The 20,528-nt window shown below is 43.8% G+C and overlaps 2 protein-coding genes across 2 annotated transcripts in view; one reads left to right on the top strand and one right to left on the bottom strand.

Moving 5' to 3' along the window:
* LOC108095925 overlaps window positions 1-20,184 on the top strand; it is a 37,930-nt gene extending 17,746 nt beyond the window's left edge. The window contains exons 3-9 of the mRNA XM_017197259.2: window positions 869-967; window positions 1,206-1,341; window positions 1,405-1,541; window positions 2,245-2,470; window positions 2,999-3,194; window positions 13,541-13,935; window positions 15,982-20,184. Of these exons, the coding sequence (XP_017052748.1) occupies window positions 869-967; window positions 1,206-1,341; window positions 1,405-1,541; window positions 2,245-2,470; window positions 2,999-3,194; window positions 13,541-13,935; window positions 15,982-16,172 (1,380 nt within the window). The 3' untranslated portion in view covers window positions 16,173-20,184. The remainder of the gene's footprint in view (window positions 1-868; window positions 968-1,205; window positions 1,342-1,404; window positions 1,542-2,244; window positions 2,471-2,998; window positions 3,195-13,540; window positions 13,936-15,981) is intronic.
* LOC108095926 lies at window positions 7,479-8,516 on the bottom strand. The gene is made up of 2 exons (XM_017197260.1): window positions 8,430-8,516; window positions 7,479-8,369 (listed from the first exon to the last, which is right to left on the bottom strand). Exons 1-2 carry the CDS (start codon window positions 8,442-8,444, stop codon window positions 7,581-7,583), a joined length of 804 nt encoding a protein of 267 aa, XP_017052749.1. The 5' UTR covers window positions 8,445-8,516; the 3' UTR covers window positions 7,479-7,580.
* Window positions 20,185-20,528: the final 344 nt, after the last annotated feature.

Raw genomic sequence — 20,528 nt, 5'->3', positions numbered from 1 at the left:
CGCCATTTGATATCCCAAAATATAAATTCAAGGAATGTTATCAAACTTTTTGTGGTTTGTTTTTACATGCCAGCATATAGAACCTGCCGCCGCAAGAAAAACAAATTACTTTTCAACTTTAATCCGGCGCTCAAACACAGCCGCTGAAAAAATGATTAAAGCGCAGTAAATGCGGGCGTTAAAAAATATGCATAATAAATAAATGCTGGGTGTAATTAAAAATGGTCGACAAGAGCCGCACATCCGGCCAGAAAAGCGTTGTCAACCGCCCCTTTTCTCCGCCCAGCTAGTTTTAAGTTGAATGTGGAAAACTTGTGCATGAAAATTAATTTCCATTTTCATTATTCATATTTGTCGTTGTCGTAAGCCCCACAGACCCTCGAAAAAACAGAAACAACTTTTCGTGTACCACTGCAAGTTGCGTTTGTAGATTTCGTTTTTAATTGCGGGGTTGGCGGATAGTGGGTGGTGGTGATGGCACTCCCTTCGTAATTCCGGCACTGGCAGTCCAATAAAAACGTTCTATTATTTACAGTTTACAGTTTAACGCGCTAACAGCAACTCAGCGGCAGCATCATTCAGTTAGTGCAACTTGTTGCCAAGTTAAATTGCTCTGCATTTGGCAGCGAATCGTGACGCTTTTTGTTTGTTCGATTGCGCAACGTACCAAATTGCGCAAGACCAGTTAAGCCGTTTATTAATATGCCGCTGCAGCATTAAGTGATCCGGGGCCAAGGACTGCCGTCAAAGCTGACACATTCAATCACTGTCAGGAGCAGCAATCCGGCGAACGAATCTGATTGCGGGGGCTTGGGCAATCATGGCTTTCTTTTAATATCGGTAAACGTTTCTTTTTTTTGTTTTCCAGGTGACATGGCTGAAGGTTGACAAGGGCAAGTTCTTCGAATTCACAAACGGCCGGAATCCACCATTCTGGAACTCGACGATTGAGGGGGCCGAAATCGATGTAAGTAGCCCGAATTAGCCAAATGATGCGAGTCGTGGCCAGTTATTTACTCAATCATCATCACGACTGTCACTCCACAACCCATTAATCGCCTTTGCATTGAGCATGGGAGAATAGTCCACCAAAGTGCAGCTAATTGGCAGACACTTAGCATACATCTTGCATGTCCTTTCTATCAATTGATTTGCTAATGAGCTTTTTGTGTTCCATGCATTCTATTTTTTTTCCTAATTGACAGTGGGATAAGTCCAACGACCAGCAGGTGACTCTGAAGGATGTACAGTTCGATCTTTCCGGCCAGTTCTACTGCGAAGTCTCCACGGACACCCCCATCTACACGAAGGCCAGCTTGGATGTGCTTATGAGCGTATTCTGTGCGTAACAATTGTCTCATAATCTCTAAATCATAGCATTACATCCCCCACTTATTTATTTAGTGCCACAAACGGGTCCGCCCACCATCAAGTTCCGCAAGAGGACGCCGTTTGCGGTGGGCGAGAAACTTTTCGCTCTGTGCAACACCACCCGCGGACGTCCCGCCCCGACAATCACGTGGCTAATCAATGGAAAGAAGGTGCGTATGCGTGATATTTGAAACGGCCAATTCGCAATTCGATTGCGCAATTCGATTGTTGTCCGAAATCACGGACCATTTGCCGTGGATTATTTACGTTTACGTTTACGTGCGAAATGCGCCACCGAGCAGGCGGTTAATCAGTGGGCTAATGCACTTGCCACCCGAAACGACAGCCTGGGGATGTGGACGGCAATGCCAGCGAGGACGTGGCTGCAGTGCAGTGCATTAAGATTACCATCGGTTTAAGCCGTTTTATAATTATGGCCTACATGGGCGGACAGGGCAGCTTTCATTTTAATTGCACAAGCCCTCGGCCAGCTGCTGTCGGCGGCGAGAGGAAATGAAATTTAAATAAATTCATTATGGCAGACCGGGCAACTCTAAAATGAAATTTATTCATAAACGCGCCGGGGGCAGCAACTGCAGCTGACTGTGTGAGTGTGTGTATATCTGTGTGTGTGTGTGGCCAGCAGATGTGGGACTGACCCGTTGGGTCCTGATCCATATTTAATTCAAGCCTGGCGCTCGGGTCCAGAAGTGGAGCTCGAATGGAATTTGACATTGAAGTGACTTTTGTGCGCAGCTCATTGTAATTGCTGCCCCCGCCATGTGGCAAGCCGCCCATCCCCCACTCGACCCACTCGACCCACTTGTCCCTCACTGACTCATCGTCCTTACGGGCTTCTTTGTGTATCGACAGGTGGAGGACAAGTACGTGCGCACCCACCACGTGTTCTCGTTCAACGGGAAGCACCAGCGCCGCACGCAGCAGCAGCAGCAGACGCAGCTGAGTCAGCAGCAGCTGCAGCAGCAGTACTACCAGCAGCCCTTCTTCAACCAGTACCACCAGCAGTACCAGATCCCCGTCACCCAATTCATGGACCGCTACGACAAGAGCCTACGCTGGCCGGCAGGAGCACGCGCTGGTGAGTATCCATTGTCCAGTAAGAATAAGAACCACTGGCAAAAATCTACTTTGGGAGAAAATAAAATAAGTAACAAGTTGATTTATTTATTTTTATGTACTTCAGTACATTGAGTATTCAATCTGCTGTTTGAAGCTTTAACAAACAGTATAAAAAACATTTTCAAAGTTGACTAAATTAAAGGCATCTCTTTACTGAATTTGCACTGGTTTTTACTAAAAAAAATAACTTTATCATGATTACGAGTTAATTAGTACCCATTTGAAATTTTTGTTTCCATTTTTTGTTGCATTATTTTTCCGCATGTACTGGTTTTTCTTCTTTGGTCTTTTTTCGAGTATCTGCAATTGACAAGAAAACACGCTGTGAAGCGCCCTTGGCTAATGTGACATTCCTTTGCTGTTTGCTTTCCAAACGAGCGGGACTGCCACTGCAGCGCTTTCGTTAATTAGTTTGATTGCTGACCTGTGCCACCTGTTCTCTTTGCCTCTTTTCCCCTTTTGCCCCTCTATTTTGGGGGCACTGCAGATGAGTTCCCGCACTTCCTGTCGCACCACCATGAGGGCCACGGCCACCACGGAAGTCTGTACAACAACCCGTTCGGCTCGCTGGCCAACTACCATGACGTGGGCGAGTTCCACGAGGTGCACCAGCGCAACTACGACAGCAACAAGAAGAAGATGGAGCTTAAGAAGCAGCAGCAGATGGAGATGAAGAAGCACAGGTGAGTGGACATTAGTCAAGCCCCACCGCCATTGCCCTGGTGGCCATTACCAGGATCCCGAACTGTATTTATGGGCCATACAAATTAAAAAGCTGCAACTTTCTGCCAACCATGGCTAACCGGCTTAGATGTGGCCAAAAGGTACGCCCCGGGCGGGAAAAGTTCTACCTCCGCCGCAAACTTTTCATATTCTTATCAATTTTCCCAGGTTGCGTGTGTGGCGTGTTTATTAAAGTTTTCTTATCTATGGTCTAAAAGGATTTGGCCCGACTAAAGCCAACGGCTGTTGGCACATTGTTAGAGTTTGTTGCCCGGCGTCTTTGCCTTTTGTTGTTCCTGTATAACGCATAAATAAATTTTGTGGCCCGACTCTCTGGGTTGCTTTCGCCTTGAAGGCGCCCCTTAACTTGCCGGGTTTTTCGAAATCTTTACGTGGCGCGATTGGATGTGAAACGTAAATGAATGCAATAAATTATTTACGTTCACCTGTGATATTAAAAATCAAGCAGAGAAACTTTTCCAATATAACAACTTTTGGCCGCCAACTTACTTTGAGTGCGAGAAGGACGTGGTGTAGTGTACTGTATATGATCCTGCTTGAAAGGGGGCTGGCCGGGAGAGAATTGAGATTGTGGATTGGGGTGGGCGTGGTCGAGGTGTCAGCTTAATGAAAGCCACGACTCGCTTGGCGTTTCCACGAAGTGGCTGCTCTTTGAAGTCGGCACTGCACATGTGCCACGTGGCACGTCTTTGGGGGGTCCAAGGAGAAAAGTTGGGGGCAACTTGAAATAGAAATGGTCCGGCGAGCAAGCTGAATGCAGAGCACTGGAGTGCCATGTCTATGGCCCGACAGACGGACGAAGCAGCTATTGTACCGGAAACCCGTGCACCTGAGCCCAACCCATTCAATTCAGATGCCCAAGTGGGTTGACAGATTACGGCCGGGCTAAAAGCTAAAAGTTAACGAGAAAAATAGGGCAGCCCAAATGTCATGGCAACTGGTAATTGGCAAATGAATTTGCCATTTAAAGACGGTTACTCGCCGCTTTGGCTTTCACATTAGCATAAGCCGAAAAGTTTCGAATTCAGCCTCCGTAGATTCCGCAGTTTATGGCCGTCGAAAGTTTGCGGCGCGCATGTGTGTGCGAAATAAACCCACTTGGTTAATTTGCCATAAAGTAAAAACCATAATTTACACTCGTGCCATTTCCTCGCCGGGTAATCAGCGAATGCTAATTGCATTTGCCGCGGGTAAGAAACCAACCCGAATGCACAAGCTGCGCGCAGAACTATTTTATAAATGATTTCCCACAATTCCGAGTGCTGTAACTAGCAGGTAGTACCAAAGTGGGTGTGAGCCGTCTTACGATGACGAGGGGAGGGGCGGGAGGAACTAATTTTGCTGAGAGCCCAATGGCAATATGAAATAATTTATGTTCAAAGCGCACGAGGCGCTAACGCTTAACATAAGCTTGAGTCGAGGCCAAGATTGAAGGAGTCTTTAAATAGGAAGCATAGCGTAAGGCGAGAAATTTTGGTTTGAAATTCCAAGCACTTAAAATTCTATTAAAGGAGTTGGGTGTACAAGTTTCCGTTTCCAAGGATTTAAGCAGCTAAAATGTTTTGCAACTAGGCAATAAATTTTGTTCGGCAGAATTTTGAAAATCATTGTAATACTTTTACTAAAAATGTAAGGGACAAAGATACACTAATTTAATATTGACGTACTTCCTTCTGTAATTGTTTTTAAGCCAAGGACGAGGAGTATTTTAAAATTTATCGTAAATAAGAAACCGAAGAAGGAAAGCACTCATATTCTGAATATTTTTTTTACGAAAAGTTCTCTTATATCCCTTTCTACACTATAACTACGGTATGGAACCGTAAATTACATCATGTTGTAAACGATTTTTTCGCCTTCAAGCCTTGTCTTAACCATGCTTCATTCAGGTCCTGCAAAACACCTGTGGATGACTCCAGTTATGGGTTTATGGGGCGTGATTTCCTACCCGACCATTACTGAAACTGTGAGCCCCCTCTGCCACATAAAACCATGTGATAAGCGTTGCATATTTATGCAGCCGCCTGGCGTAAACTGGGGAAAAGTGCAGAGGAGTAAAAAGTGCACATGCAACAGCAGCGAAAACAAAGGCAGGACAAGGCCGAGCGGTGCAACAATAACTAGTAACAGCCAGCGTTTATGTGCATGCCAATGTGCATAAATTCCTTGGGCTCCATATCAGTGTGGGTGTGTATGTGTGCGGGAGGATGTGTCCTGATGTTTATGTTTGTGTGAGTTGCCTGCTTGGCCAGGCGTGGAATGAACTGCGCTGTTTATTAAGTTTGTGTGCATGTGTGTGCGTTATGCGGGGGTGTGTCGAAAATATTCATGTTATTTTATGCAAATGCAATGCTAATGTCACCACCCACGCCCCACACCCTCCGCCCCCTTACCTCCCATCAGTGAACTCAGTGACCTTGCAGAATTTATGGCCCGCATAAAATATTGGGTTCGGGTCTCTTTAATGTGTGTTAGTGGTCGTGACTGTGACATAAGCCATGCAAAGTAATTAACCGCTTAACGTGATTAGTGCTCAGCCTGCTGACAGACAGACAAACTGACTGAGGGACGGACAAGTGCCACTCGAAAGTCGGAACATCAGAAAGCTTTCATATTGCCGTGCTCACGTATTGTTTGTTTTTCACGGTTTTGTTCCATTGTTTCCGCTGGAGCACAGCTTGAAGACCCCTTTAAGATTGCAACGTGAAAAGAACACAACTGAATGGCAGGCAACGAGCCACAACGGCAGACGTTGCACGGCTGAAAAGGCCATAACACGTAGCTCTGAACGAACACTTCTCGGGGGAATGGCCAACAAAGGCGGGGAATCCGGCTAAGACAAACCGAAGTTGGTACACCCTTGCAAATATTCAGTTTATAAAATTGCGAGAACAGATTTTGTTTTGAAAAATCCAAGCACATAACCTGTGTTTGTACCAAAAAGACACTTTTAGAATTTTATTTATTTATTATTTACCTCAATCTGTATCAGCACGCATGATACTCATAACAATAAAAAACTTTTTAACACAAAACCATTTAAATTAATTGTTACAAAATAATAATAAAGTTCCAAAAGTAAGTTTTTCATTGGACAGGTAATGTTACCCTCGTCAAGAGCAAAACAAGAGTTTGGTACGAGTCCATTCTGAGGAAGATGGCTCAGAATGGGCCAGCAAGGACATGCGAACGGGAATGGGAATGGCGGGCTTTATGCAGTCAAAAAGTAGTTTACACGTTGTTGCACAATTTATGTTTGTGCAACACGTAAGGCCTTTTGTGGCAGGCCCATGGCAGCCGAGCAGAACCAAAACTAAATGTTGGGCAGGTCTGAAGGTCCTTGTCTGGGTCTAGCTTCCACCTGGCTTTTATTCCGGCAGTTGGCTTGCCCCTTGCACACTTCCTTTGTGCCAGTAGCCCAAAAAAAGAAAAAGTAAACACACACGATATTTCCGAAAAGCAATCCAAAACGCCAACAATCGCCGGCTTAAAGCGGCCACGAGAAACTCACCTCTTTAATAAGCGCTTCTTGCCATTTTTGGAGGTCTCTCTGGATTTTGCTACTTGGCTGCAAATGGAATTGCTATTAAAACTAAATTTTTACATTATTTTGAGGTATGTCGGTGGGAAGGCTGAAATGCTAACCTTTTGGTTGGCAAAGGACGACTTGTGTAAAGCAGAAAACAAAGCACGTTTTTGGTTTTCTGGTTTCGTTGGCTCGCTGGAATTCTCGACCGTCAACAAAGGAGGGCGCCCCTAAATGCAGCCAGCAATTTTCATTTAATTCTCAGTGTGGGTTTCTTGTGCAGGACCCAAATTGCCACCGACTTGACCCTCAAAAGGGCGGCCATTAAATGTCGCGACTGGCGATGGACTTGAAGCGCCAGAAATTGGCTCTGTGGCGGTAATTAGCTCTGGCCAGTTGGCCCTGATCGCGTGTGTGGCTGTAATCCTTTAAGGCGGGTCAACGGTGGTCGACGTTGACGTGCTGTAAGCCGTGCTCCCGCCGATGGCAAAGCTTTCGGAGTTCGCAGTTTGCAGGTTGGAGGTTGGAGGTCAGAGGGCACGGGTCACTTAAATTTACGGCAACTTTCAAGCCCGTCCAGCGGCAATGCGCTTTTGGTTTTAATTGCACCCAGTTTGGGCTAAGTGCTGACCGATAGCAACTACAAGGCGCTGAAGCGACGGCTTCCATTAATCTCGGCAGAAGGAACAGTATCGAGTATACATTAACTTAAGTTTATTTTATAGCGTAGCAGTTAAGATGGCAATGTGCGCAACACAATTTGGCTAATTTGTAGGTTAGGATGTGGCTTCCAGGCTTTCTACTTGACCTTGTTCACTGGCAGGTAGGTGGAGCTGGGAGCGGCGGCTGCTGGGGGAATATATCCAGTGGAAGGAGCCTCCAACTCGGCCGACACACTTCCCGTGGAGGCACGTCGCTCATCAATCAGCTGCTGCACTTGCTGCTGTTGCTGCACTTGCTGTTGCTGTTTAGTGGCAAAGTCCAGAACAGGTGCCACGCCTCCATTGTGGGAGATGGAGGAGCCGCCCAGGCGTTCGTATTCCTGCTGAATGGTCCTCTGAGCATTGAGGGCATCCTCCTGCGTGCGATACTTGACGAAGTGCACCTCCGGCTTGCTGGCACTGACGTGGTTAAGGTTCTGCAGCTGGTTGGCCAGGCTGGAGAGGTCGCCCTGCTTGGTCAGCACGTAAATGGCGGTCTGCTGCTCGGCAGCCTGCTTGGCCAGAGCCAGAGCGGCGTTCTCCAGGCCCTTGTTTTCGGGTGCCCTGATGAAGACCACTCGAAGGTTCTTTTTCAGAGAGGCAGCCAGATCACTGACACTCTTGTTATCCTCGAAATCAGCCTCGGGTGCGGAGTAGGTGAAGAACTCCTTGTTGAATTCGGTGTTTACGGGAGCATAGTTGTTGGAGTAGGATTCTCCAGATAAAGAACCTCCGGTAAGGGATCCCCCAGAAAGGGATCCTCCAGAAAGCGAACCTCCAGAAATTGATCCTCCAGAGATAGAACCTCCAGAGATGGAGCCACCAATTCCTGTTCCATAATTGTAGCCACCCACATCGGCATGGGCCACTGCCAAGACAGCCAAAATCTTTAAGGCAAAATCCAAAATTAATAAAGACACAAAACTAATAACACCATTTAAACTCACAGTAAATCCACGCATATTGATTGCCGCTTTCCTAAGCAATTTTCTCGGAAATCTGTTAACGTGTTGGTATCGCCGGGAGGTTTAAACTGTTAATGGTGCAGCCCATCTGGTCGAGGGGCGTTTTTATAGGGCCAAGCCCCGAACCCAAAGTTGAATATAAGATGCAGATCTCGGAGATGAGACAGCGGGTGTAGCCCCTGCCATTGATCCAATACCCGTTGCAGGTGACGCAAAACCCTAAAACTGTATCCGCCAGCATTAGTTTGCATAAATTCAAAACGGTTTGCCAATTTCGCTGGCAACGAAATGCAAAAACAAACCGCGACGGAACTGGACGATTGGTAGGCCAAACCAGAAATTATGGCCATTTAAGTGGAGCATTGGCAAGCGATTAGCATAGCTGGTCGGTTTTAATTAATTGCAATACGGCGGGGGAAAAAAGGGAGCCAGCCAAGCAAATCAATTACACTATCCACAGAATTCTGGGAATGATTGGCCAAATTCAAAATTAATTATTGCAGTCATCATCCGGCAATTGGCAGTGGACACTGGCTATGGGAGATCACAAGTCAAGCGCTAATCGAACAAAGGTCTCCACTGGCTGTCCACTGTATCAGCTTGATGGTCATAATTACGATTTCGAAAAACACGATGGCCAACAAAAGCAACAAAGGGGCAGCACACAAAAAACCTATTTATGCAAATTAACCCCATGTCGCTTGTGGCATTTTTGTGGTTTAGGGTTTCATTTTATTGTTTTTTTCTGTGTGATTCAATTTGCATATTATTAGGCATTTATGATAGCATTCATTGTGGAATTTGATATGCCCGTTCGATTCATTCATTCATTGATTGCCCAATCGAACCGGAGGCCCGGAGACGTCGATGCATACTTTCCGGCTTGTCAGCAATGCCAATTCCTGTCAAACTGTTTTCGCCGGTAATGAACTTAGCCCCAATGTCTGATGATCTGATGGCCTGATGTCTGATGTTTGATGTGTGATGGCCCTGCGGCGTTTGCCATCGAAATGCAATCAAGTTAATTACGGAAATATGCATTTTTCAAGCCAAACATGCACATGCAACTCCGTGATTGACGATAAATGCCCAATTAAGCCAATTACGAGCGGTTGGCCCGTGGCAACTTCGACCGGTTGTCGCGTGCAACATGTGTGGCAGCCATGGGCTCCAAACTACTTTGTAATAATTTGATTTAAGCTAAATTTATCAAATTGTTTTTCCTAATTGAGTGAGTTAAATGATGAACGATGGACGACCGCTCTGCTTGCATAGTGAACAATTTTCCGTTTGATTTGACCTCTAATTAGTTGGCCAGGCCAGCTGAACATACTTTTGGCAGGAGGAGGACACGCACGCAATTAATATAAACAGTTGCAGGACGGCTCTTCATGAAGTTCGCGCGGCACGCGAGTGCATTTGCATACCAATGCCAAACAACTCGTCCGCTGGCTGCCGTGCCTCTCTGGCATTTTGGCCCTGTTTTCAGAGGATCGCTGGCATGGGGCTGGTGCCACTTTATAGTGCATAAATTATTCAATGAACCGCATGCCAGGACGAGTCAGCGACGACAAAAGAAGCTCTGCTGTCAGTTATAATTTCACACGCGTAACAGTTGCCGTTGTCAGTAATGTTTGTGGTGGGGGCGAGCTTGAAAACGGTGCCAGCGGAGTTGCCAGGGGGTCTACACTGCAAAAAAAATTTAAAACAACAAACATGATAGAAATAAGAATATCCACAAAGAAAGATCTTGAAGTTTTCAAGTAAACAGAAGTGTATATTTTTATGCAGAAATATTACTTTTCCTGTTAAGAACTTATCCATATGTCTTGCATTCAAACAAATACAAATTTCTCTCGGTATAGAGCTCTTGGCTAACCCAGTTCTAAACTTATTTTCGCAGCGCTCTTTTGTGCGCGCGCGCATTTGAGCCGTAAGTTAGACACTTGTTAGGTCGACATCGCTGCCGATGACGGAACACTTTACACCCCTGAATAGTTAATACAAATTAGCTGGCCCCGGCCAATTACTTGGCAACAGCATTTGCATGCGTTGCGCTATGTAATTTTCGGGATCGAAGCGGGGAAGTTCCTATGCTGGCCTGGCTTTTTGCTCCCGGCCCTGGATTTGATTTCGGCCAAGAGCTTCGGCATTGGAAAGTTAACCTAGCCAAAACTTTTGCTGGTAATCTGTTTGGTTTCTTTGCCATTGTTGTTGTAGCTGTAGTTGTTGTTGTTGTTTGCTCGCCTGTTGTTGGCAAGTTGTGGCTCACCCAAGTTCCGGTTTCCGATTTCAAGACCTCTTTTTGTGCATGGCGGCATAAGAAATTCATGGTTTTGCACGTAGCCCTTGCGCCCACTTAAGTTGCTTTGCTTGTTTTCAGCTAAGTGGGCTGATGGCAACCAAATGCTCTCGTCTGGATTGGAAATCTTGATGTTCTTCTCCACTCAGTGCTGCCAGTTATTCATGAGGAGGATGCAAAATTTGATTTTGATGGAAGAAATCTGAAATTATCTTATATTGTTGTAGATTACGGCTTATGCGACGACTTTTAAAGCGCTAAAATGTTCGTGTTAATTTGTGGAGTTTACAAAGAAGCTTACCACAAACTTTCATAAGAATTTATGCTTTAGCCAAAGTTACTCCATTAATTATTAACTGAAACATGGCTATATTTGACGGGAAGTTAGGCACTTAGCAGCACTGTTTCCGATTCTGTTCTGGACTGCTGTGTCTATCATAAATTGCTAATAGGTTTTGTAGCCCTTAGCTTGTTTGCCAGCGTTGGTGAACGAAATTAGACTGCGGTTTCTGTGGCCCAGAGACACATAAATATTCCAAGACAGAGAGCAGAGAACAGAACAGAACGAAGCTACATGACTTATCAATTAATTAGGCGCATTTCTCAAATTATCGCCTTGGGCCTGCCGAGAAACCCAGAAGGCGGATTCGCATGTCAACGGCGAGTTAAGATACTATAATCCCGTAGTTTCTTTCGGGGGCAAAGCGGAATTTAAAGTGTCATGCCAGACAGCAGTTTCATAACTTCCACACACACATACATATACCATTCAAGGGAAGGAGGACAAAAAGGAGCAGGACCGAACACCGGGGCCCGCATTTCCGTCTGATTTGAATTGCTCGGCAAGTTTGTTATGTTTAGAACTCAAGCTTCCTGCCACGGGTGCTGATGCTGTTGTCTCGAGCTGTTTTGCCCTGTGATTCCTCCTCCTGCTGCCCGCTTTTCTCCACCGGTGGCAGCGTTTCCTGCGAAAAGTACGCTGCACAAGGAATTTTATTAAGACAACTGCAGCAGCAACATCAGCAGCAGAAGCGGGGCAAGTGGCTCTGTTGATGATGCCGGGGCTCCAGCTGCTGTCATCAGCCCGCTGGGCCATCAGATCTGGAGCTGTCGAAGGCTTATGCGGATGTTGTGCATTTGCTCCGAGTCCTGCTCCGCATTTGTTTGCTCTGCTGGCTTAGTTGGCTTACTACCCATGCTCCGAGCAGACAGTCTTTTGCTGCCTCACTGCCACTCGATATTGTTAAAGTTCTCCGGCAGAGCTTCCCATGGCCAATTGTTGCCCTTCATGCGTGCGAAAGCCACCAGTTCATGTAGCAAACAACAAAAAATATGAACATGGTGGAGCTGCTGTCTCATATCTTACACTTCCTTCTTCAAAGATATTATTTCCAAAACTTTTTTGTGCACTGATTCCATGTTATACCCAAAAACCTTGCTCTAAAAAAATGTAAATCAAATCATTTCGCGCTCAACAGCCCTAATATTTTCATAACTTTTCGGATTTTCGCTACCATCATGAGGCATTGCAAGCGCATCCAGATGTCGTTTTGTGTCCTCCCAATTTGCATGGAATTTGTCCATTTTCCCTACAGTTGCCAAGTGCTCTAGTCGCACAGAGGAGTCTGGGTGTACAGAAACACACATATAAACTCGTTCACATCGGAGGAGATTGAAAGAGAGGCAAACACTTCCATAGAATGCCAACTTTTTGCTGACACCTTGCTTTATCTGTACGAGTTCCTGCGGCATCCGTATCCTTCGTCTCAGACTCGCTGCACTTTAAGTCAAATATTATTTAAATACAATTCTGCTAAAATTCTATGGCATTTACTTCCCAATTTGCATAAGCAGGCAAGCTGCCAGCAAAGCAAGGACGACTGCTATGCAAATTGAATAATTGTTTAAATGAGACGGATGTGAACGCCATTCTCTCGCATTCAAGAACGATTTTGCCACAGATTTCGATACAACATTCGAGGATATGGGGACCGTAAACTAACACAGCTGACAATTGGTTTGCCAGCATTAAACTTTATGGCCTCGACATTATTTGCTCGAGAGTCTGCGGGTGTGTGTGAGTGTGTTTCAGGGAGAATGTTCAGGTAATTTCGCTGTCATTTTGAATTTGTAATAAAGCAACATGTCGCCACACATGAACAAGCCCCGAGTAATTACAGGGGACGGGATGTGGAAGCCCTAAAGCCACAAGACCGCTTTTCCGCAGAGCCAACTGTATGGGTTCATTTGTATGCCGTTCAGGCTTCTTATCAAATATGAAGCAAAGTCGTAAAAGCTAATTAGACTCACAATGTGCGATACGGCTGAATAATGCAAACTAATCAGGCCGTAATGCAGGCGAACCATTAGAAAGCCTTGCCAATCAGCAGAAAGGCAGGAAAAGTCTTACGCAGAAGCCCAATAATCTCTGAATTTTTTGGCCAAATCCGAACGAGCCTTCTGTCGCCATCCAGGGTCCCTCTTTTCCATTCACGGCTGTGAAGTTTGTTGTTCGGTTATCAATTACTCAGGGGCTTCGGTGGGAATGAAGACAGCTACGTCGTATCCATTCGTACGCTATTGTACGGGAATCAGATGTGCGTGCCCGGCATGTGGAAGCCCCCCCATCTCGACCACTTTTGCTCTCCCGGGCTTTTATTTTGCTTTTCACGTTTGCACACATCAATCATAAAATGCAAATATTTACGATTTTATTTGCGCGCAAATTGCCGGGCGCAGGCACATTAAACCCAGACTCCCGACACTCAATCGTGTCCGCTTTTTATTGCAGGAACAGCAACCGCAAGTACCGGCGTCACATAAACGAGAACGCCCTGGGCATCATCCGGAGCACCCTGAACAGCGGCGGCTTCGGTCCGCAGGCCCCCAACATGAACAAGGAGCTGGGCATCCCCTCCAACGCCGGACCCATGAACCAGCTGGCCGCCGGCTACCAGCGACCGCTCTCGCATCCCGGCGGCGGCAGCGGAGTAGCGGCAGCGGCGGCCGCCGTCACCGCCGCCCAGCAGGAGAAGGGCATGTTCAGCATCAGCCAGCTGAACATCGAGCTCACCGAGGAGCACGTGGGCAGCAACAGCCGCATGGAGATCACCTGTCTGTCCACCATTCCGGCGACAGTTGGCCAGGGCGAGCAGTACGCGGACTACAAGACGTACTCAGTGAAAGGTGAGTTAAAAAATGTTTAAAATCTTATGTAAGTTTAAAATTAAATGAAACTGATATAATTATTTGATGAGTAAAAAAGGAAACAAAGAGTAATTTCACACTTTAACGATATTTGAATTTAATTAGATAATGATTGGAAAAATAAATAAAACCAAGAAAGGAAGCTAGCTTCAGCGAGCGGAAATGTAATTGATTAGTTGCCAATTTTGGTAAAAATCACTATATTTTTTTAGTGGTTTTTCGGTTGTAACCAAGTCAAAAAATGATTTACAGCGAAACCAAACACTGTTTTGAGCACCTTATGACCAAAGTTAACGAGCCCTATAACTTTTTAGACGATGAACAAAGAAATGATTTTTGGACAATTTTCGCATTTTTGGTAAGGGGGTAATATCATCATTTTTTGCGAAAAATTTCAAAATTTTAACATTTTTAGGTGTGAATATCATCCGATTTAAAATTTTATAACGAATTCAACGATGTATTCCATTCCACATTTGGAAGAGTACTTATCCAGATATTGCTAAAATAAACTGGGGTTTTCGACTTAACTTACAGCCAAACAAAGTATAGTTTTGGAAAACAGAGAATCCCAAACTTGCAAATTTCTGACTGAAATGTAAATACCTTCTGCAAGGGTATAAAAAGGGTAATTTACCTAATAAAAAAGATCAACGATTCCCGAATTTAATATGTTTTTTTTTTTCACCCACACGCATGATTTGCATAAATCTACAGACTACATTGTGTTCGTACATTTGTGTGCATATACACTTTATTTATTTTATGCCGTGTAATGCTATGCAGGGTAAATATTTGTTTCGGGACATATACGCGCCTTAAATTACGACCAGTGAGCTCATCAAAAGGTCCTCCGCGCCACGAAATTATGAAATGGAAGATAGAATCACGGATGAGTTTTCACAAAATAAATTAGTATGATAATGTGCGCGCAGGCATTGTTATTTGGCCGACTGTCAGAGAACCAAAACGAACGAAGAATTTTAAACAAAAGCCATCGGTGCCTTTGTCTCAGCTGGCAGATTGGGTATTTCGTCCTTGGATTTGTTTGCCTAAAAAGGGGGTGTCATGTGTTGGCCGTTTTGTCTACGTTTAATTTCCATTTACTTGGAGAGTGGAGAGCAGGCCAAACAAAGGTTAATTTATATATGTATTTGCCGGCTTTGTTTGCCTACGAGCCGGTTGTTAACACTAACGTCCCAGCCAAGTCGTTGAGCCGCTGTTGTAAATTGTCCTGAATTGTACGAAATAATTTACACATTACCAGGCCCATGACTCACGATGGTCGTTGGCCGACTTCCTTTCCCTTGGCCGCCGGCACTTTCGCTGTCTTTCGACCTCTTTGCCGGCCGAGTGGCTGCCAACTGTCACTTGAACCAAGGGGCGTATGCGTGTTATTTATGTTGCGTGAAGTGCGTCATTTATTTGGGCCACTTCGCAGCCGAGAATGCTCCGCTCTGTAATTGTTTCTTATGCCGCCCTGAGGGGCTGCCATCAGTTTGCTTATGCGAAAACTTTTTAGCGTCGAGGACTTCTGCCACTTTTGGCCAGATCAACGTGGCGACCTTTTCTCTGCGGTTTCGTGCCTCGTTCTCGGCGGTAAACCATTTTTGGCTAGATAACTTGCGGGACTTATCACAGCTCTGAATTATTCATCTACCAATGGAAACTTTGCTTTCAAAATTGATTTTCCCGCTCCATCCTTGACCTCTTGTTTTGTCAATGTTATTTTTGATTCTAATGCCACTGTGTTTGTTCAATTAGTTTTGACTGCTTTGGGGTATTTATAAGGAGCTTAAGTAGATTCGAATATAATGAAAATTGCGGTTTTAAAGATAAATATTGAATGAATAATATTCATTTCCGTATTGATTGTAGAAAACTATTAATTGTATCCGCTTGACCTTTCGTATTTCTCAGATATTTCTGTTCACAAATAACAGCAGATTGCTTTCCCCTTCAACAAATCTATGCATTGTTAATCTCATACTAAAGGAAATGTTTTTTTTTCTTTGCTATTTCCAGTTGAGGTCGATCGACAACAGGCCTCCTCCACGTCAACAGCCCCGCCGAGCATCGGAATGGCGGCGCTGGGCAATGGAAACGGGCACGGCAACGAAACCTCCGCAGGACGAAGGACTCACGGCGCAGTGGTGACGCACATGTGGTCGCTGGCGCAGCTTCTGCTGCTCGTCCTCCTGCCCCTCAGCTATTAAAGGGGAGCAGGACAATCAACCGGGACACGCTGGAGAGAAGAGGAGAGGAGAAGACCACCGACATACTCGCACAGAAGGTATAGTTAAAGCGAAATCAAGGGCAACCACATCATCACCATCCCATCAAGGACAAAAGCAGCAGCACGAGCCGCAGCATCGGAAAAACCAAGTTGAATTTTTGTAAATTGTACACCAAATTTTTAATCTGTTTCCCCGGCATAAGCTCAATCGAGCAGCTAAATTAGTGCAGCTCAAAAAGGGCAGAGCAAACAAAAAAAAAAAACGAACAGAACAATGGACTTAGAGAACATTTTTAGCATTTGTGCTCGCCTTGGTCGGCTAATTTAAATAGTTTACTTGTAAATAACTGCAGATGACCGAGGAAAGCGGGCGTGGATTTTCTTTTTTTTGTGTGGCCGCAAAGCCAAAGAGAAATGTTTGTAATTAAGTTGCAGTCGGACGGGAACTGTGCGAATGTTTTTCAGTCCGGCCAGCGGCCATTTTTTGTAGTGCAAAGAGAATTTTGTATAGCTAATTGAACATAAGTTTCGGGAGGGGCGACTGCAACTCAGAACAAAGAACAAAGAAACCAGCTTTTTGCGCTCTCTCCAAGGTCAGTGCGCCAAGGCCGTGGTGCTCCGCCCACAGACTTTCCTTTTGCTGGCCTTGTCAGAAGTTTGGGCCAAGGCCCGTCCCAACGAAATCCAAATCCAAACAGCCAGAATTGATTGGGGCTAAGTTTTTAGGCGTTTCAAAGCAGTCGCTACGAAGCTAGTACCTAAAATGCATGATCAACGTGCAGTAGCAAACAAAAACGAATAACAAAAACACAAACACACTCAAAGGAAACATATTTTTTACGGTATTGTAGCGCTTGGGCTAGTCGAGGATAGGGATGTGGCTAACAGAGGGTAGGCTAAGATTAGGGCAATTGAATTTAAGCGCCAGCAGCAGCAGCAGCAGCAAGAAGTTAAATACGAGTACCGTACTCCGTACCCCTGAATCCCCGAACCCGTATTCGTACGAACGTACCCCTGGAAATAAAACGTTTAAATGTAAAATAATTAGACAGTTAAACCAAGAAGCTTACAGAAACAATCAGTGTTGAAAACATTTTGAGAAAACCAAAAGAAAACAAAGGAAGGCGGAGCGAAAAATAGCACGCAGAACCCAAGGAAAAGGCGTCGAAAAGGACGCAGTCTGCGGCGCGTGGTGACCCCGAAAATGGGAAAGGGTCATCGCCGGAGGGATGGGGCCGTAATGGGTTACCCCCGACCTTAAACTCCGGACTCCGGACTCCGAACTCCGGACTCCGCTTTACATTACGACGCTTACTCATTTGTTTTCATTTGGACCCTTTATTTTCGGTTCGTTGTGTGTAAATGGTTATAGTTGCAATGGAACGTTTAGTGTGTAGTTAGGAAAATATTTGCCGTTGCGATTAATTGTTTTCGTTATGGTTTTTTATTTTATTTTTTGGGACCGTTAAGGAGTGCTTAAAACTAAGTACGGATGCATTTTGTGTGTATTTAGGAGGATTACTTTCAAGCGCGCTTTAAGTGTCTATGGCTAAAGAACCATTTTAAACACGTAGCATAACAATGTAACTATGTAAAGCAAAACGATAGCAACCACGGACAACCCGGCAAAGTAAATATATGTAAAGCAATTAGTGGACTAGTCTATACTCTCTAAAACAAATATTAAAAATGAGCGTCTGTAATGTGTGTAATTAGGCTTCTATTTTTGACTTCTACTCGACGGCGAAATGCAAAACCAAACATAAATTTAGTAATACAACTAAGCCTGCGATGTTCTCCTACAGTTTGAACAAGCGAACCCAGTTGAGGCGAACCATTAACAATTAACAGATAACAATTACAATTTTCCAAGGGTTGTCCTCATTGTGAGTACACGTAATTTGTTAGCCAGTTAAAGCTAATGAGTATACCAACCGGATAATGCTTGAACGAACTACAACCATTTTTTATAAAAGAAATATACTTAATTATGATAACGGTGACATCACGTATAAATAAATGAAAACAAAGTTCATATTATGTATGAAAATATGGCTAAAATGTCTTATGCAGGTATTGACGTCTTCCTATGCTACGCTGTCTATTATTAACAGAAAAAAATTGATTACATTTATAAATTATACATTACGAATAGGTGAGCATGCAAATTTACTGATTGCATACACTAAGAACTAAATAAAAAATGAAAAACAAAGGAAAAAAGATATTAACACTTTTACACAAAAAAATGAAAATGCTTTAAAGTTATACGATAATTTATTCCTGTTTTAATTTCGATCTATGGACTTTATAGTTTAAGAGATGTTATGATTATCGTATGCTAATTTCCACCATTTTTCCATTTTGAATAATTTGATTTATGTGAATTATTATGGGGACTCTTTCCCAGTTAGTTATGCGTTTGTGAATCACTCGTACTAGTAAATGTTTCCCACCAATCTATGAAAAGTGCAAATCCCTCGACGCATCTCACTCACCTAAACATTCACAGTTTTCCCTGAAAATCCCCCTGGATGTCATACACCCTCTTCTCCTCTATTTGTCTGTATAAATATGCAAACTGCGTGTTGTCTACAATTCTGTCGTCTGTTGTGTCAGCATAAATCTGCATGAATGTGCATAATTGGCCAAAGACCTGGAGTCACTTAGCCCAGTTGTGTTGCTAATTATGCACCATGCACTCTCTATCGAGCATATAAATCTGTGTATCTGTGTAAAAACTCTATATAGGTGTCCAGTGGAAATGAAACACAAAAGGGATGGTATTTATATAGATCAGATAAGAGTACATTAAGTGTCGCAGCAATTCGCAAAACATATCATAAATGTTGTAACATTTTCGGATCCCAAGACGAGAGCCCAACCTCTCAGGTCGGAAGCCAATTAACATTTTTCATGCTTAGCATATGGTATTAATGCCGTTTATTTATAATTGTCTATCGAGGCTCCTCCAACCGACAAAAAATGAATATTGAATGGGTGTTAAACAAACTGAGATTTGTATTCATGGTGGCAAAGAAATGGCATTATAATGGAATGGGATCGCATGATATACCGTGCGCACAAACACAAACATTATATTTAAATGTTGTATTTTGATAAGTCGAAAGTATTACGATGTCGGATTACTAGACAAATGCGTTTTGTCCGGAAATCTGCCGTGCGGCAACCTTTATCATTTCTCTCACATCAAAATCTTCCAATCACACATATCATTGCGTATTGAACAAAAACATGAAATTATACAAAATATATATTGAAATTATGTATACAAGAAAACATAAAGAAAACCCGTAAAAGGTGTATAAAAGATATATTTATAGAGAAGAGACATGTTTATTAATTTTGAACACTTACACCACAAAAAGCTTTAACTTTTTTGGTTCCCATTGTTTATCGAACATAAACATAATCGCACGCACATATTAACACAGTGGATTTGTGTGTAAAATATTTGATATTGACTTCAGTCTAATTTGAATTTCCCTGATTTGTATTGTATAAAATGTTTTACGGTCTAAGAAATTGTCTAGATAAAATAGCGTTATTGAGGCTACTATTATTAACTGAATATTGGATAAACCCACACAAATTGAACCCGATAAACGTAACGTAAATATTTATTTATAGATACAGACATACCAAGCGAGCGATACAATTGTAAAAATTGCAACCTATGCAAGTCAAACGCGAAATAAGTGTGGGATATGTGTACCATTATTAAACTAAGCCACGAATATTATAATGTACACTGTCGAGCTGAGCAGCAGAGAGAATTAAGTGTAAAGTTTAAAGTGTAAATTAACAAACGAAGAACAACAATTACGATTACAACTCAACCCAAATTATGGCGCCTACTGCTTGGCCAATCTACTACACTGAAAGGGATATACAGCATATTAAATATACATACAGAAATACGAATATTTGTGGTAAAGAGAACGAACTAAAAAATAAATGTTGAAAACAAAGGGCCAAAAGCGTTTCATTCAAGGACCAGTTAAGGAGCACACGCCCCTCAGAGGAGGCCGAGCAAACAAAGAACCCAAAAACCAAGAACCAAAAAAATGGCAAATGTAGAAAAACACAACGAAGTGGCAGCCACACAAAAGGGGAGGATAAGATGGGATTTTCGGGAGGGACGAGCGACAGGATTTTGCGGCCGAGGAGCCCACAAGTGCGTTAAACAAACTTGCGTAACTTTCCGTTTGACGAATATCCTTTTAATCCTTTTAAATGTGCAGGGAAATTGAAGGAGCCCAGGCAAAGGACACATAAGGTCAGAAGTCCCAACCAAATTGCAGGGGGGAGCGGG

This window comes from Drosophila ficusphila, unplaced genomic scaffold, assembly GCF_018152265.1.
Source record: "Drosophila ficusphila isolate 14025-0441.05 unplaced genomic scaffold, ASM1815226v1 contig_791, whole genome shotgun sequence".
In the NCBI taxonomy this organism is placed as follows: domain Eukaryota; kingdom Metazoa; phylum Arthropoda; class Insecta; order Diptera; family Drosophilidae; genus Drosophila; species Drosophila ficusphila.
This window is presented reverse-complemented; position numbering and strand designations above follow the sequence as displayed.